At 40.3% G+C, this 17,875-nt stretch overlaps 1 protein-coding gene across 1 annotated transcript in view; it reads left to right on the top strand.

The window, feature by feature from the left end:
- Positions 1-1,474: 1,474 nt before the first annotated feature.
- Positions 1,475-17,875, top strand: part of LOC147148270 (synaptic vesicle glycoprotein 2B-like) — a 53,204-nt gene continuing 36,803 nt past the window's right edge. Inside the window, exons 1-3 of the mRNA XM_086028255.1 lie at positions 1,475-1,790; positions 12,802-13,355; positions 15,747-15,970. Coding sequence (XP_085884381.1) covers positions 13,114-13,355; positions 15,747-15,970 — 466 coding nt within the window. The 5' untranslated portion in view covers positions 1,475-1,790; positions 12,802-13,113. The remainder of the gene's footprint in view (positions 1,791-12,801; positions 13,356-15,746; positions 15,971-17,875) is intronic.

Below are 17,875 nucleotides of genomic sequence, written 5' to 3'. Positions count from 1 at the left end.
CAGACCTATTATATAAATGTTGATGTTCAGCCTAATCAAGTGTGTCTTTAATGTTTCCATTGTGACATACTGTACTCGAGTATGCCTACACAGTACCCGTAAGATGCATGCTGTCTGTTTTTACAGATAACTCGTTTCAGCCTTCAGAAAGGTCTGATATCTATCTTCTTTCCAAAAGTGACACATTTTCAAAGGTTTCAAAGGCTTTTCAAAAGGCCAGAATGACACCGTTTTTATCTGTGTCATAAAATTAGCCCCTTTGTAGTGAATGAGGCTCACCAATTCCAAAATAACAAACCTTTTAACTTTTTCTGTATGACAACACCGGAGAGCAATGTTTTTAGTTTAAGATTGCAGAGATGCTGTGACTGTTACTATCAGGAAGGGACATTTGACTAAAATTTATTTCACCTTAGTACAGTATGTGGATAACTGGGAACACTTAATTAATTGTTATTTTTACTCACATTAGTGTTTTTTAAAGGGGTATGAGCAGCTCTCACTGAATTCTCCTACTGTGTTGCACTAATCATGTTGACCAGAAGCTACTTCCCATATAGTAGATGAGAGAATGTCCTTCTTCAGACCATAAAGTTGCAACCAACGAGTGAACTCCAATTTGCCTCAATCACACACAGTGGACTGAATTCCTAACGATAAATTAATTGACAAACTATTCAACAGGAAATAAAGTATTTAATTTGTGGTTGCACATGACTAAAATGTGGTAAACTGATGGCTGATTTTTCCTTAAAAAAAGTAATCAAATTAATTAGTTTAACACATTCTAATTATGTGCAACCAATGTACGTTCGAATTAAGTCGTAAGAATAAATTCATTTATAGAGATTTTTCAAAGTGCTGTACAGATGAATAAAAACAAAGATAAAAATGCAAACACAGTGAAACTGTTTGCTACGAAAGACCAAAAAAAAACAGTTTTCTTAATAAAAACACAGAAATGACACAAATAAAGTAAATAAACTAAAGTAAATGGAAGGTATTTTCCCCAGTGTATGATCATCCCATCTAGGTGATGATGATGATTGATGATATAAGACTAATAATTTCCAATTTTCTTTGATGATAAACATGATTAATCAGGTCTGTGCTCACTCAGTGTCATTGTCGTGCGTTGTAAAACTCGAGAGAAATAATCTACGCCGTTTTGTATCCATAGACAGAGAGAAGTAAGAGACTTATATCTGTGTAAATCTGCAGGACTTTCCCATCAATGTGCGGGAAGCATCTCACACTAAGTCAACACACCTGTCACTGGGCAGCCCCACTCGCTTACTCCTCCTCCTCATCTATTCATCCCTCCCCGCTTACACCCAACGACCCCCCTCCCTCCCACAAGCCACCCATCTGCTTCTCTCAAACCACCACCTCCCCCTAACACGCCCTCGCTCCTCACATCACTCCTGGACTCTCCCTGCGGCAAGACAAATGGAATGGTCTTGTACATAATACAGGAGAGAGGCAGACTGTACCACTGTGATTTAGATAGGAAGGATGCAGCAGAGAGGACTGCTGCAAAGAGAGAGAGAGAGAGAGAGAGAGAGAGAGAGAGTGACCGACAGACAGATAGAGAAAGAGAGGCTTGCTCTATCCTTTGCTTTTCTAATCCCACAGCTCTGTCTGCGTGCTGCCTGTGTAGTCAAATTGATGCTCTATAAGTACACAACTCAAGATCCAGATTTGACGGTGATTACTGAACTGTGAGATAGATTCATTGTGAGATCGTGACACCACTGAACACTCATAAACTTCAGTTTGACTCCTTTCTGGTAAGTCAACTATTTGTAATGTATTTCATTTGAAATGAATGAGGAGACGTTTTTACTGAGGAATTATTTGAGGTCAAATGTGTATGTAATGGCTGTGGAATGTAAGACAAATATTTAAAGTATTTTGTTCTGTCCAATAGGTGAAATCTATGTCAATGCATGCAATATCGTGACAAAGCCTTGCATGTAAATTCTGCAGACCGCCATATATACAAGTGGATGGAAAAAAGGCAAACACATCATTTAGGCAATTTCATAGAGTGTTGAAGTACGACAATAACTCAAATGTGTTAAAAACTGTCAGAAGGCACAGATTGCGTGCCGGTGTTATATGAGCAATGCGCATATTAAAGCACTCACATATTTACAGTCATTATTTGACAACATGCATATGTTAGCAAGGCTATGCCTTCAAAGAAACTTGATGGCGTATTGTTCGTGTTAAACTACCTTCATTGTACTCTCACATCAAAAGGTACATTTGGAATAGACCACCAGACGTAATGTAAGAACTCTTTTAAGTCTTGCATTATAATGGGAGCCTTTATTCATTGAAACCTATTCCTTGAGAACAAGACTATTTTCAACCCCCTCTCCAAAGTTTCAAAAAGCTCAAGATGGAATTTATTTTTATGCTGACTCTCCCAACCCAAATGTAATAACTCTTTATTAGACACCCATTTCAATCTTTTTATTTAACTGCAGAAAATTATTATTTGAATACTTTAATATTTCACTTGTCTACTTTAATTTGAAAAAAAAATAGTTATTATTATGAAAATTGAAAGTCTCTAAAATGTCACGGTGAATTTGAGCGCAAATGGTTGTCTATATGCCCTGGGACTGACTGACAGCAGGACCAGCGCTCGCTTAGGCTCCAGCTCACGCGTGACCCAAATGAGGACAAGCTCTACGTATAGAAAATGGATGCATGGATGGTTTCAATGTTTTGTATTACTTTTGTTACCTTTCATTGTTGAATGTGAGGAATCACATGCTTCTTTGCCTTTTAGTGAGGCGTGAGACTGACCTTACGTTGAAGTGATCAAAACAGTGATGCGCATGGAATATAGATGGGATGGGGTTGAGAGCGGCAGAAGGCTTTAGCTCCCATCCCGCTGAGTTGCGGGATGGGCGTGGACAGTAGACCAACAGTGAAGGAGCTCTATAAATGACCGTCACTAGAATTTGGGGTACATTTTGACACTAAAAGCAATGGCACCTGAGTAAACCTCCACTGTCCTTCAAATCCAGCTGGCCTCAGATCTGGTGATGCTGCTATAACATCGAGCAGGTTACTTCAGCTCCAATTTGATTCAGTAGACTGCACTGTTGCTAAAGTGCGTGTTTGTGTGTGTGTGAGAGAGAGAGGGAAAGAGGGGCAATGAGAGCGAGAGAGAGAGCCTTCCTGCTGTAGATAGGAACACGATGCATTATTAATTGTGTCTAAATGACTCGGCTGACTGTTCAGCTTCCCCTCCTCACTCATCCCACAGCCCTAAGCAGTGCTGTTTTTCTCTCTCTGATCACATCACTTGCAATTTTCAAAACTGAAAAGCCCCTTGAGAACACATGTTTCCATAGCTAGGTTGCAGTATGATGCATATCTAGAAGCTTTGTCTAAGTATTAGACAAACAGCAGCCCCCTCATTCAAGCTCATCCCGCTGGTGTTGAGTTCAGCCTCACACGGGCTGCTCAGTGAAAGCTGCATGACAGTTGAACAGCTGCAGTCCTGTTTTGGGACATACTCCACTTTTTTTAATGAGTCCAAGTAGTCCAATTCTACAAAGTCTTTTTTAATTGTGTTAGTCCTTGCTGAGTTTGTACAGTGCTCAGTGTATAAATAGCATTCTTGTGTTCGGCCATACTATATAAACCCGCAGTCTAATTCCAGTCAAATAAGTCTGATGATATTACTCGGGTAAATATATTTCATCCATTCATTCATTTTTATATTTCATCCGGATGAAGTTAAGAGTAAAAAAAAAATAATAAAAAATTAATAAAGATGGTTTTAAGAGAGCAGATATGGAGGGTCTATGGGACCTGACAGGCACACATTTTTGAATATTTCCGAAACCAAAGTTCCCATGGGAAGATTTGAACCCCCACTGCTTTTCATCACAAGCAGCAAAGCAAAACTATGGCAGTTGCTTGTAGTGATGGGCATAACAGTTCTTTTAAGTGAACTGAATCATTTGAATCAGTTCATCGAAAAGAATCGTTCAAAAGAATCGTTCACCGAATCATTCAGCTCCGCATACCCCCGACAACCCCCACATTCCCCCGCCCCCGCCTGAATATATTTATATATATATATATATATATATATATATATATATATATATATATATATATATATATATATATATAAAATTGTCCACACCTGATGTTCTACTTATTATAATTGGTGCGTTTGGATTATCGTTGCTAACAAAATCCTAGGCGTTTGTATTGATGTACTGTAATCACGTCAGGCAATAGTCGTATTCCTGTTTGGTGACGAAAGGAGTGGTGCTGGTGAGTGGTTCCTTCCTTGGCGAATAGCGAATCATTCATAGCAAAAGTTCACTCACTGACTGCATGGAGTTCTTGTTCACGTGAACGAGAAATGGCAACAACACGTTCACTCACTGAATCGTTGGTGAACGGGAAATGACATCACTGATTCCTGCAGCGACACGTTCACTCACTGAATCGTTGGTGAACGGCAAATGACATCACTGATTCCCGCAGCGACCCGTTCACTCACCGAATCGTTGGTGAACGGGTAATTACATCACTGATTCATTCGTGAAGGCCAATAGCGTGGCAGTATGTTCAGTAAATCCCGCTTACATCTGACGTTGGCTGCTGATTGGTCGATCGCGAAGGTTGACAACATGCGCGTGGCTGAGCTCAAATGAACTGAGAACAGAATAAATCACTTCAGGAAGTGATCCATTCACTCACGTTCACTGAAAAGATTCGTCCTTTTTGAACGAATCATTCGCGAACGACCCAACACAAGTTGCTTGCCATGACGACACGTCATCTTGTCATCGTTTGATTTTCAATGATTTTTGACAAATTTTCAAAACTTACATATCCATACCTCAATGAACATCACACGGTAAAAGGACTCACATTTGAGCAGTCCCCGAGAGAGTTTGCATTAGCTGCGAGCATTATCTATTCCCTATTCCTTTTTGCATTCCCCCATTTTCTGTATGGATTTGATTTGTGTTTATTGGGATTAAAAAATGTGTTATATTAGGACTGGGATCACATTTGCATGCATTTATTTTAATAATACCCCGTGTAATGTTGGATATTGCAGCTCAAATGTAAATTTAGGTGCAGTGTCACGATACGTCTGAAATATGTTACTATGTGTCCGTATTTTTCACTTTTAATTCACATTTGCATTTAGGTTCTGATTTAAAAAACCTTGTTGAGAGGTCTGGGTGCGAGCATTCTGCCCTCCATATATCCATGATTTAAATCAAGTCTGATACGGTACATAAAGTACACAAAAAAGTTAGCATCTCATTGAAAATGTTTGTTCCTGGCTGCGAGCGAGCACGTTCAACATTGTGTGCAATGGTGCTTGTCTGCTGCCACATTAGTAGCTGGTGGGAGGATTGATAAACTTGAAACAACTACTCTCTGCAATCAATAAAATTGTGCTCTGAAGCTGAAACTCTGTTTGACCAAAAGAAAAAAGAATGTTCATGTGATGCTGTTGTGGCAAAATGTGGCTCCCAAATGAGGCTTTTGTTGAGCTTTGAAATGTCGCAACAGGATTGATAGATAAGTGATGTTGCTCATGTTATTTTGTCTACCATGATAATATCAGTTTTCAAGCTTCATGAGTATCCTGAAAGCTGTCTTCTGTATAATCCAATAACACACCTGACAAGTTGTACACTTTCGGCATAATTTGTACAGGTGGAAACACCTTTTCAAACATGCACGCCGTACATCGCTGATTTCCGTTCACGTGACAGCAGCCATTTGAAAATAATGTGTAATGCGTAAGATTATATACAGATATGTAAGGGCATGCAATAACAATAAAAATTGTGTCACTTCTGTGATGGTTTAATTAATGAGGTCAAAATCCTTGTATCCATGTACATGACAACAAAAGGGATGTTTTTTTGTCCATTGATAGTTAAGATACCGTAATAGGCCCTCAAAAAGGAATGCATATTTGTAATGTTTTTGTGATGCTGCTCCGTATTTTACAATTGTGTAGAATTGCGAGAAATCGGATGTGTAAAATCGAATCTAAGGTATCAATTGGAAAATTCCATCCATCCACCCATTATCCGAAATGCTTTTCCTCATAAGGGTCGCTGGAGCCTGTTCCAGCTGACTTCGTGCAGTAGGCAGGGTACACCCTGAACTAGTTACCAGCCAATCACAGGGCATACAGAGACAAAAAAACATTCACACTCACTATCATACCTAGGGACAATATAGGGTGTCCAATTAACATACCCTGCATGTTTTTGGAATGTGGGAGGAAACCGGAGTGCCCAAAGAAAGCCCACACAGGCACGGGGCGAACATGCAACTCCACACATGAAGGGCGCAGCCTGGATTGAAACCCTGGGCCCTTGCATTGTGAGGCGTATGTGCTAACCAGTTATTCACCATGCCAACTCAACTGGAAATTCTTAGATCAGAACAATAGATTGTTGTAAGCTATGGGCTCATTTGTTTGTCTTAACGTTTTTTTGAAAGTTTTCATTACAAGATAAACAGGTGTTTTAAAGCAAGTGGGAGTTCATTGTTCTGTGCTCTTGAGTGTGCAAAGTTGAAAAAAAAAGCGCTATTATTTTTCAGTATGTGAGCTGAATAGTTAAAACCTCTTGGTGTTTCTGTCGGTGAAGCATGAATCGATATCATGTTTGATTTTTTTAAACTTTAATCTTTACTCATCAAGCTATTGGACTGAGAAGACTTTGGTTTTAGGTCTTTGTTAAGAAAACATGAAATGCTTCGGTCAGCTTGCCTTGAAAGCTTTTGTTCTATAAAAATCTCAGCACATATCGACAGGCAAGCCCAAAAACTAAGAGTTTATTTCCACACTACTGTATATATTAATATAGCCTTCAAGGGTTGAGACTGATGCGAGACCAGAGTGAACGCAACATTGGTTGAACAACAAGGCAAGACTGGGAGGGGACCAAATATTCATTTAATATACATGAAGGTACAAGCCGCACCTGCAACATTTATAACCAGTGAGGGTGGAAGGAAATAGATTTGGGGGGAGGGGTCTATTTACTCTTTTTGTGGAATATTTTCTTGGCTGTTTGACATCTCAACACATCTTAGTTGAACCCAATGGGGATGAACATGCAATGTCACACGGAAAAGTCAGAGCCTTTGTTCAAACCCAGAACCTTGAAATGTGAGGCAGACACATGCGCCACCCTTTTACCCAGAATTCATTCAGTAGGATGAATTATTCACAAGTGAATCTTTCTTCTTCCTTCCAAGACATTAGACAGTTGTATGCTTTTAACTTAGTGGCAATGGTTAAGGTCTTTACTGTTCCAGTATGACTATACCCCAGTACACAAAGTAGGGCTATTAAAAGCTATGGTGTGATGACTTGGGTGTGAAAAGACCTTGACTGGATCAAACCAAGCTAACATCAAACCCTCGTCCATCACCGCTGAGATTAACTACAACAGACTGTGAGGCAGGAATGCCTCAGAGGTTGAACTCGCGCACCCCCCCACACACACACACGCACACCTTCGTACAGTCATTATATTTAAAGAGGTTAATATATAAAAATATATAAATATAAAAATACTGTAAAAAGGTCAGTCTAAACTGAGTATTTCTTGTAACTATAAAACATGGCACTATTTTTTTTTTTTTTTTTTTAAATTATAAACAGCATTTATGATTATTTCCTATTTCACACCAGACTAACTAAACTAAAATTAAGACACCTCGAAAGGAAAAAACAAATACACTATTTAGTTTAACCTTAAGCCCTCTGTCATGTTCTATGCGGCCCCACTAGTCTAAAAACGGTTTTCTGATTAATATTGCATTTGTAGAATGGGAATTAAGCAGTAAAATCCATCCGTTTTCATCTCTTTTGCTATCTCACTGTTTTTCTGAGTTTGATCATGTGACATTCACCAGCTGAGCCATGATTGATTGTTACCTGAGCCCTGAGCAACTGTGATGTCATTTACAGAAAGTGACAAAATGGCTGCCCTCAGCGGTGGATAAAAACAACTAGATTTTGCTGCTTGAATTCCAATTCCACAAACATAATATTAATCAGATTGCCAAATTCAGACTAGTGGGAGTGCATGGAACATGTAAAGATAATTGAATTCATCATCTATACAGTATATGACTAAAAAATGTAGCTGCTTACCGATCGGTTGTAGTGTCTCGCCGTGCTATTGGCCAACATTGAGCAAAATATGACAAGCACCCTGAATGAAGTGAATGGTGAATTGGCTTTCACTTGTATTTCGCTTTTCTTCCTTCGGTACTTGAAGTTCTTAAACACTGTTTCCTCATTGACCTGCCTCATTTACCTGCTGATGACGCAGCATCAGGAGCCACTCGGGGTTCAGTATCTTGCTCAAGGACACTTCGACTCGGTCGCAAGGGCTGAGGATCGAACCCAAACTTTCGGGTTGGGCGATGACCACTTAGCTTTAAGATCACTAATTTGCAGAGCTGGCCATTACGTAGACACTGACGGTGTCAGTCCGTCGCTGACGGACTCATGTTTTGCTGGCGAATGACGAATGATGCAAACTTTGAAAAAAATGAACTAAGCAACGACGGAAGCGGTTTTTCATCCGTCATCCGAATGATCACTAACCGTGTCAGTATGGACATTCTGAGGACGTCACTGGCAGACTCCCTGTGTTTGTTTGCAGGGGTCAATACACCGGGGTTGCTTCGAGCGGAGCGGAGGAGAGGCTCATCGTCCTCCGACAGAAAAAAAGTTTGAACATTGCTAGTCAAACTGGTGCCCTCCCAACTAAATCTTGGTTACCATTTTCCAAGCCTGCTCCTTATTTATGTCGTCCTGGCCGTTAAAGGAATTTGGCTGTCTTGTATACACTTTTCGGTCGCACAAATATGACATTGTTCCATATTGTTTTTATTTTACTGTGTCACCACCATACTGTGTGTGTGTGAGTGTGTCTGTCTGTAAATCAGCTTCCACATCTGTTTGCATGAGCAACCAAGTTTGCGGCCGTTGCTGCTCTCGCAAACCTATAGTAAATCAGGCTCATTGAGTCCTTATTAGTTTTGACAGTGAATGTGAGAGCATGCGTGCATGTGCGTCTAGCATGTGTTCCTGCATGTGTTCCTGCATGTGACTGAGCATCTGTTCCAGACAAAACTCATCTCTCAAGCCGCTAATTAATGATGCTGAAGCAGAAAAACAGACGAAGAATAAAAAATAGACTTCTTTTGGTACACTACATACAGTACAAACAAAGGTTGTTCGACCCACAAAGTTGTTTAACGATAAGAGTTTCTTAATGCGAAATAGGTGGAACATTTTCATCTCATTTTTACAGAACATGGCTGGAGGTTATTTTCCAAACTATATTCTTTCAGTTGGAACTCAGTAACACCTTCTGGCTGATCAGCATGAGCAGAAGCTTGTTTGCATATTTGAGTTTTTGCCGGTCCGTCCTCATCATCTGCCTGCGACCTAGCCACCCTTGCCGTCATCATCCCTCCACCCTTATTCATAAAAAGAATCGTCCTCCGACCCTGTCCGTCCTCATTGTTTTAAAATTCTCAATTTGAGAATTTTAGATTGTAGAAACAGTGCATTTGTGTGGTGAATGTCCATCCATCCATCCATTATCGATACCGCTTGTCCTCACGAGGGTCGCAGGCGTGATGGAGCCCATCCCAGCTGTCTTTTGGCAGTAGGCGAGGGACACCCCGAACTGGTTGCCAGCCAATCGCAGGGCACGCAGAGACAAACAGACATACACGCTCACAATCAAACCTAGGGGCAATTCAGAGTGATCGATCAACCTACCATGCATGTTTTTGGAATGTGGGAGGAGACCGGAGTGCCCAAAGAAAACCCACACAGGCACGGGGCGAACATGCAACTCCACACATGACTTCAGAAAAATCATTTATGTATTGTAATACTAGAGGAGTACAAGATGTGTAATGATTTCTGGTTGAGAAGATGTTTTACTTATGATAAAATGGAAATGCGTTTTGAAAGTCTGGATCTGACATGTTTAATGTGCGGTTTTCATCTGATTTTATTGTTGACAATTAACCCTTGGAATTTAATCTCTACTACTCTTTCTATATCTACACCTTCTATTTGTAAGATTACGTGGTTTACTGTTTTGACATTTCCATATATAATTAATTGTGTTTTACTTAGATTTATTGATAACCTTTTGTGATCAAGTCATGTTTTTACTTTCAGAATTTTTAAGGCAATTCAATTCTATTAACTTGCTCATGTATGAAAACATACGTTTGGGAATTCTTGGACATTCTTGGAATCAGAAAATGATCTGATTACACTTTTACAAATGGTTGAAATCCACAGTGCATGTTACTGAGTCTATCAGATTAATTATGTGTGTGATTCAAAGATGGAGGGCAGATAAGGCTTGGCTGTGCAACAATGGTGAACTGATGAAGCAGCAAGAATTTAATTTCCTGCTGCCCATCTGTCAGTAGCAAATAGCCTGTATACATGTTGTTGGAAGGTTGGCTCACTGCTGGTTAGCTGTCACTCCGAGAAGTCATTATTGCGTTTTTATTTTCTGGGCTTGTTATTATTGGCTGCTTTGAAGAAATAAAATAGGTAGGTAAACAACAAACAAAAACTGTGGATTGCAAAATACAACACATGGGTAAACAGCAAAGAGAATGGATTTTGTTGTTCTTACAGAAATATTTTCATATTCATCTGGTATATTTTCCCACTGGGACCAAATTTAATCTTGCATGCACATTTAATCCCAAATACAGACACTAACGAAATGACTATACTATAAAACAGTACTATAAAAAATTCTGAGACATATTCATGCTTACAAATCTCATATTTATTTCCATTTTTAGTGAACTTTTAATTGTATTAAGTACAACTCTACACACATATGAATGACTGAGTGAAAATGACATTCTATATGCAATTATAAGATAAAACACAGTATACAGTGTCTTGTGTGCAGTCATGTCCTGTCAATGATGTTTCTGGAGAGTTTGTCCATGCACACTGACAATGTGTAGAGTAGAATTTTCTATTAAATGCTTTACTTGAATATGAACAACGTACAAACCAGTAGAACTAGACTGCCCCTTGAGTGAGTCCATTCAAACAACACAAATTCTGAGCATTATTGCATCATCACCATTTGTGAATTAGGCTTTGAGCCCACAAAATGAAGTTTTGTGAATTTCTTCAATTCTAATGATTCATCCATCCATTATCTGAACTGTTTATCCTCAGGAGGGTCGTGGGAGTGCTGGAGCCTATCCCAGATTTCTTCAGGCAGTAGGCGGGGTACACACTGAACTGGTTGCCAGCCAATCCCAGCAATTCTAATCAATTTTAGTCGAAATAAATGTCTTGTTTGCTTCCTCCCACAATGCAAAACATACAAAGTTAGGTTCTTTGAAGATCCTAAATCAGATCTTGAGACAGCACCCAAAATGGTCACACGTGACATTTTTTCAGCTTGTGTGAGTTAGAATTTAAGGTGGTTGCGTTCATGCAGGCGCACACGTTAGAATACTCCCTCCAACACAGGTACTGTATTCAGTGTTTCCCACGGATACATTTATCAGTGGCGGGATTCCACAAATGAATTTTATCCGCCACTAAACAATTTTGGTGCGACCTGACAATATGTAAGGGACAGGGATGGGCATATGGACAGAGAATCAGAAGTCTTTTAAAAAGGATGGACTAAGCAAGGAGGGAAGGGAGGTTTTGTCCATCCCTCCAATCGTCCCTAACCTGGTCAAGTACCGACTTACTTGTTGTGTTGGGTTCTTTTAAAAAGCAAGACTACTGTTTTCATCTGCGTTACCACGGAGCCGCCTTTATTAACTGCCTGCAGTGCATTGCACTGAAATCAATTAGTGGATTATCAGCGAAATAAATGTTTGCCATGTGTGAAAATTAATTTCAGTATGTTGATGATGTTATTCATGGTGTACAGTCGAGGATTATTTATTTACTGGACCAATATCAGTCCCATGCTCCAAAGTGGTCCAGCGTCCATGTTTCATCTGTCGCCTTGACACAGGGTTAGAATTGTAAGCGCCAACCATCAGAATAGGAAGGGTTAGTAGGGCTTCCCAAGAGCGGGACCAACAGGTGCAAAAACTCTTTTGTCCATCATGTCATCATACTCAATAACTCCTCACTCGGGGTGGGGAAATAGGCGATAGAGTATTGAGGACAGTCACTCCCATTCACACTTCCTTGGGCACCCTTCCTCTGATGCAATAACTTAACTGTGCGGAGTAACAACAATATAACCGTATTTCACTTATAGCCATACATCCCCTTATATTCATATTTTAACTTTGTGTGTTTGCAAAGTATATTTGCTATATTTGCCCATTTTATCACCTGTGCGCTGCTGTTCTATCGTGTGCTCTTGTCATGTGCTGCTGGAATTTTAATTTCCCCGAGGGATCAATAAAGTGAAGTCTAAGTCTAGGAAAGGTACGTGAATCTGTGGTTAACCAGGGCCGAACCATATTGTGCATTTGGGCCTCCGTGACTAAGCAGCCCCATCCCCCCCATAACCCGTGATAGCTTGCGATGAGAAACCATAGCAAAACTTGAATACAGAGGGGAAAAAAATGATCAAAATCCCACAGCGCCAAGTGGTTTTCTGTCAAATAGAGCTGTTGTGGCACCCACAAACAATATTGTAAATGTAGCGTAAAGATGTGGGAAAGCTCACTGTGATCTGAGAACTAACTGAACCTTTTTTTTCCCACTGTCTTTAGGTTTGGATATTGGAGACACGCTTTTAGTCCCCTGAATCCATCACTGCATCACTGAAGCAATTGACATCAGGCCTTAAGACATTCAGGCATGCATTATTACACACTCACGACAAGAAAACAACAAGTGCAGTAATTGTGACCAACGGATATTTTAAAGCAATTTACTCATCATGCTATAACTGAAAGTTGACAGTTTGCACCCTTAAAACATCAAAGGCTGCTGATTATTCTCACAAATCACATAGGCAGACGGACACTTTCCACTTGTTCCAGTTGGTTTGTCAGCAGAGAGAGAAGGTAGAACCCGACAGGATGGCCGAACGCTACCAAAACAACATATACCACCAAAGTGACGGCGATAGCTATGGAACCTATGGAGAAGGTGATGGAGGTGGTCATGATGGATATGGTTACCAGGCAGAATACCCTCCCCAGGAAGAGGATGCTGCCAGTGACGTGACTGAAGGTCATGATGAAGAAGACCAAATGTATGAAGGAGAATACCAAGGTATACCACACCCTGATGAGGTGAAGGCTGCGCAGAGAGCTGCAAGGTGAGACACATCACGACGCACTCTCATGGCGAAACATCGGGCAAACAAATGTAATTCAATTCAGTGCAATGATATGATTTTTTTTTTTTTCATTTAAAAAGAATATATGACTGTAAGAGTTACTAAGAGCTAGACAGCAACACATTTCTTAAATCATTGGTAACGGAACCCATCAATGAGCACACTCTGTTTGTTGTGGTTGATAAAGTCACTAATCCCCCAAATCAAATAGCACCGAAATTCTCAACAGATAAACACATTAAATTTGCTTGCTTTTTCAGTCACACAGAACAATATGTTAGGTCAAATATCATCACAAATCAGCAAGGTCCCTAAAATGATGCGAAACCTAAAACCCAGAGGAATAACTCAATCACCATGTCAGCATTTGATACATCAAACACTTTTGCGGAAACAGTTCAGCAGCTGAAACCATCAACTAGCTGTCTTGACTCAATACCATCTGACTTTTTCAAAGCTATTGTGAAATGTGTGCTGAGTAGCAGCAAATCAATTGCTCACTTCAGTCAGGCGAGTTTCCCAAAATCCTGAATGTAGCTGCTGTTAAGCCACTTAAAAAAAAGAGAACGCCTAAGCATTTGTAGGATTCGAGCGAGTCTATTCTCCAAGTACTTCTGGGTCATCTCGCTCGGATAGGATAGGAAAGGAAATTAATTTTGGATGTGACCCACAATTCTTTATGGCAGCAATATTTAAAGCAACAGGACACCAACGGAGTTGACAGAATAGGCAAAGATGCTCGAGTTTCATGCTCAAGTTTCACTTATGTCGACTGCAAATTACATCACAACTGCTCACGGCTCAGGTAACGACCAATCACGGCTGACCGGTTTTTTGAAGCTGAGCCGTGATTGGTCATTACCTGAGCAGTTGTCAAGTCATTTTCAGTCGACAGAAGTGACAAAATGGCCGCCCCCTGAGATGGCCAAAAAGGGGTTGATTTTGCTGCTTAACTCATATTCCTCAAACGCAATATTGATCAGAATGCCGTGTTTCAACTCGTGGGCCTGCTGGGAACATATTCTTGAAAAAAATGTGTTTGGGTTGATTTCTCCCTTTAATGAAAAAAAATCTTAACGGGGGAATATTAGAGACACTTCTCATTAAAATCAGTGCACATTAATGATACTGTATACAGTACATGTGTAAATAATAAACACATTTCCAATATCTTAACTTTGAATCAATAGTAATTTTGTACTTCACATAGCTGCCATGGGCTCAATTCTTTTTCACCTGAAGTACGTAATGCTGTGTCCTATAAACTGATGTGTGATATTTTCAAGAAAATGATGTGGCAACTATATAAACAATGGTGCCTCTGCTTCAGTGGATACTTAAAGCGGAAGTCAACCCAAGCATATTTTTTTCAAGAATATGTTCCCAGCAGACCCACTAGTTGAAACACAGCATTCTGATTAATTTTGCGTTTATGGAATATAAGTTAAGTAGCAAAATGCACTTGTTTTTAGCCATCTCCGGGGGTGGCCATTTTGTCTTCTGTCGACTGAAAATGACATCACAACTGCTTACAACGACCAATCACAGCTGACCTGTTCTCTGAATCTGAGCCGTGATTGATCGTTGTGAGCAGTTGTGATGTCATTTACAGTCGACAGTATTGACTTCCCCTTTAACGAGAATCCATAAAGTTTTCACGGTCCACTTTTTCTACATTTTATGTTACAGCCTCATTCCAAAGTGGAAAATTTGCTTTTTACACTCAACATGCTATAATGACAAAATGAAAAGCTTTTGGCATCATATTCAAAAATACTCGAGACTTATTGCTGACAAATATGCCATAAGTACATGTAAAATATTGCAGAAATCTCCCAAAACACTTTCATTATGGGATGTTGTGTTGTGTGTAGCAATGAGGGGGATAAAATAAATGTAATCCATTTTGAAATAGGGCTGTAATATAAGACAATGTGGAAAAATGTAAGTGTGCCCTGTGACTGGCTGGCGACCAGTTCGGGGTGTAGTCTGCCTTCGCCCATTGACGGCTGGGATAGGCTCCAGCAACTCCCCGCGACCCTATATAGGATAAGCGGTTTGGAAGAAGATGGAAAAATGTAAGCGCTGTAAATACTTTCCGGATGGACTCTCATGCTCAGTTGAACTCATGTTAAATTAAAGCAGTACCAGTTGCGGTAATAAAATCCTGATAGAGTATAACATTTTGATGTTATGGAAAAATGACAGCCTGGGGGCTACAGCGTCGGAAGAGATCTAATTGGCGTCTTGTTATAGTAGCTTTAATAGTCATTCTGTCCAATTAACATCATGTATCCTTTTTAAGCTAATGTGAGCTCAATAGGGAGTGATTCAACCTTAAGAATTGCTTTCGTTCCTGTGCAATCTCAGGGCGAAATCTCGAGCTGGCGGCGCACTCTCAGAACTTCAGGAGTTATCGGAACAGTATGAGGATATCATGGAAGATTGTGGCCACGGGAAGTTCCAGTGGACGCTCTTCATGGTGCTGGGCCTAGCTCTCATGGCTGATGGGGTCGAATGTTTTGTGGTTGCCTTTGTTCTGCCATCTGCCGAAAAGGACCTGTGCCTGTCCAATGCAGAGAAAGGGATGCTGGGTAAGACTGACTGGCTTCCTGATTTGATACTGGTTTACCTGCTATATATGCTGTTTGATATTGTCCACATCCACGATTCAGTGTTGCTACATTACAGGTGTATGGTATGTTATGCATTGACATATTGTGCTCGTTTTCCATAATTTAGAACATTTGTTGGTGTCTTAATAATAATAACAATTGTTGTTAACATTGTTTCTTTATGTGCCAAGTTTGCACACCTTCCAGCTAAGCGTATTTTCCCATCCAAACTGCTGACACATCCTTTGTTAGTAACCTGGAAATGTGTGGGCAACCACCTAAGAGGCATGACTCATGGAAGTCTCAGGCTGGCTGTAAATCATAGTGTATCAAGTTTTCCAGAGACTTGTGAATGTCATCAATGTCAAGTCAATCCATTTGCAAATTATAGCAAACTTTACATAAAATACCTTCAATAGCAGATGTGTCATCAAAATTGAGACATGCGCATCCCTCCGTCTAACACTCAACATTTTGAAGGAGAGCACGTATTTTTTTAATTAGGTATGAAATAAATCCAATAAAAGTTATTTAGAATACTGTACGTATGACTAAACGTATTTTTGGAGGTCCATGAATGGAAAGGAGGACTGCCTGCTGTTCTATGCATTCTGCGCAACCTTGCAAACTTCCTTGCACCATAGAGCGTGGGTGAGTCGCTTATCTATATTTGACGACTAACATAGAAGCAAATAAAAATGAATGATTCAAAATTGAACTCACCTTTGCGCCATTACGATGACTGTAGTTGTTGTAATAGTGAGCAGAATGTTTGGTGCAGAAAGCTCTGCAATCACAGAGGTTCAAAAAAGTCCGCTGATATTTTCTGCCAATATGTCGGCATTCTGACATAACTATAATGCGGTAGGGACAAATTGCGGCCGTTGGCCAGTCAGTGAAGGAGGGTGAGTGTTAATGGCCAGGTGTGTCCTGTCTGTCAGCATGAGTCAGCTGCCGCTGGGCTGTCAGCAGGCTGTTAACTGAATCAAAACGTGCAACGTGGAGCGCTGTTCTTACTACAGCCTCTGGAGTGTGGAAGAGGAAAAGTGTCCATGGACAATGCCAGCATGCTGTGTGCAGGGCCAAATATGACAGGCAAGGCCTAGATTTTAGGGTTGATCCACCCAGGTTGTATACCTGGCTTGTGGGTGTGTAAATAACTGATTTGAGTGGACGAGAGAATGTACGCAGGCTGAAAATGGTGCAGCTGCCTTTTCCGATTTATGCACACATTATGGCCTTTAGTTATGGCATATACAGAATATGTACCGTATTTTCCCCGGAGCGATTCATACATGGAAAAAATATATGTAATTTCACAGACAGCCACAAGAGGGCACTCTAGACTTACGCACCGATATCTCCTACTCCTTAAAAAGTAAACGTTAGCTTACAAAGACAATTGAGAATGACAGAAAAATGCCCGCCCTCCAAAAAAATCATATTCTGCAGACTACAAGCTGCAAGTAGTGAAATTTGCAGCTGAAAACAGTAATTGAACAGGCATGACATCTCGGTAAACTGGTGCTTTAAATGGTGCCACAAATATAAAGAACGGTACATTTGTGGGGTGAGCAGCAGAGCTCAGTCTGTTAGTTGTGCCCATGAAAAACTTGCTAGGCTGATTGCATCTTTAAAACGGAAGTCAACCCCCCAATTTGCAATAATATGTTTTATGCACCTTCACTAGTCTAAATACGGCATTCTGATTATTGTGTTTGTGGAATATGTTGTTATGAGTTAAGCAGCAAAATCCACCCATTTTTAGCCATCTCAAGAGGGCGACCATTTTGTAACTTCAGTCGACTGAAAATGACATCACAGTTGCTCAGGGCTCAGGTAATGAACAATCAGCTCACCTGTTCTCTGAAGCTGAGCTATGAT

This window comes from Filicampus tigris, chromosome 4 (assembly GCF_054856515.1).
Source record: "Filicampus tigris isolate MCC_2025a chromosome 4, RoL_Ftig_1.0, whole genome shotgun sequence".
Lineage (NCBI taxonomy): Eukaryota > Metazoa > Chordata > Actinopteri > Syngnathiformes > Syngnathidae > Filicampus > Filicampus tigris.
The sequence above is the reverse complement of the archived record's forward strand: the minus strand, read 5'-3'. Positions and strand labels throughout refer to the sequence as shown.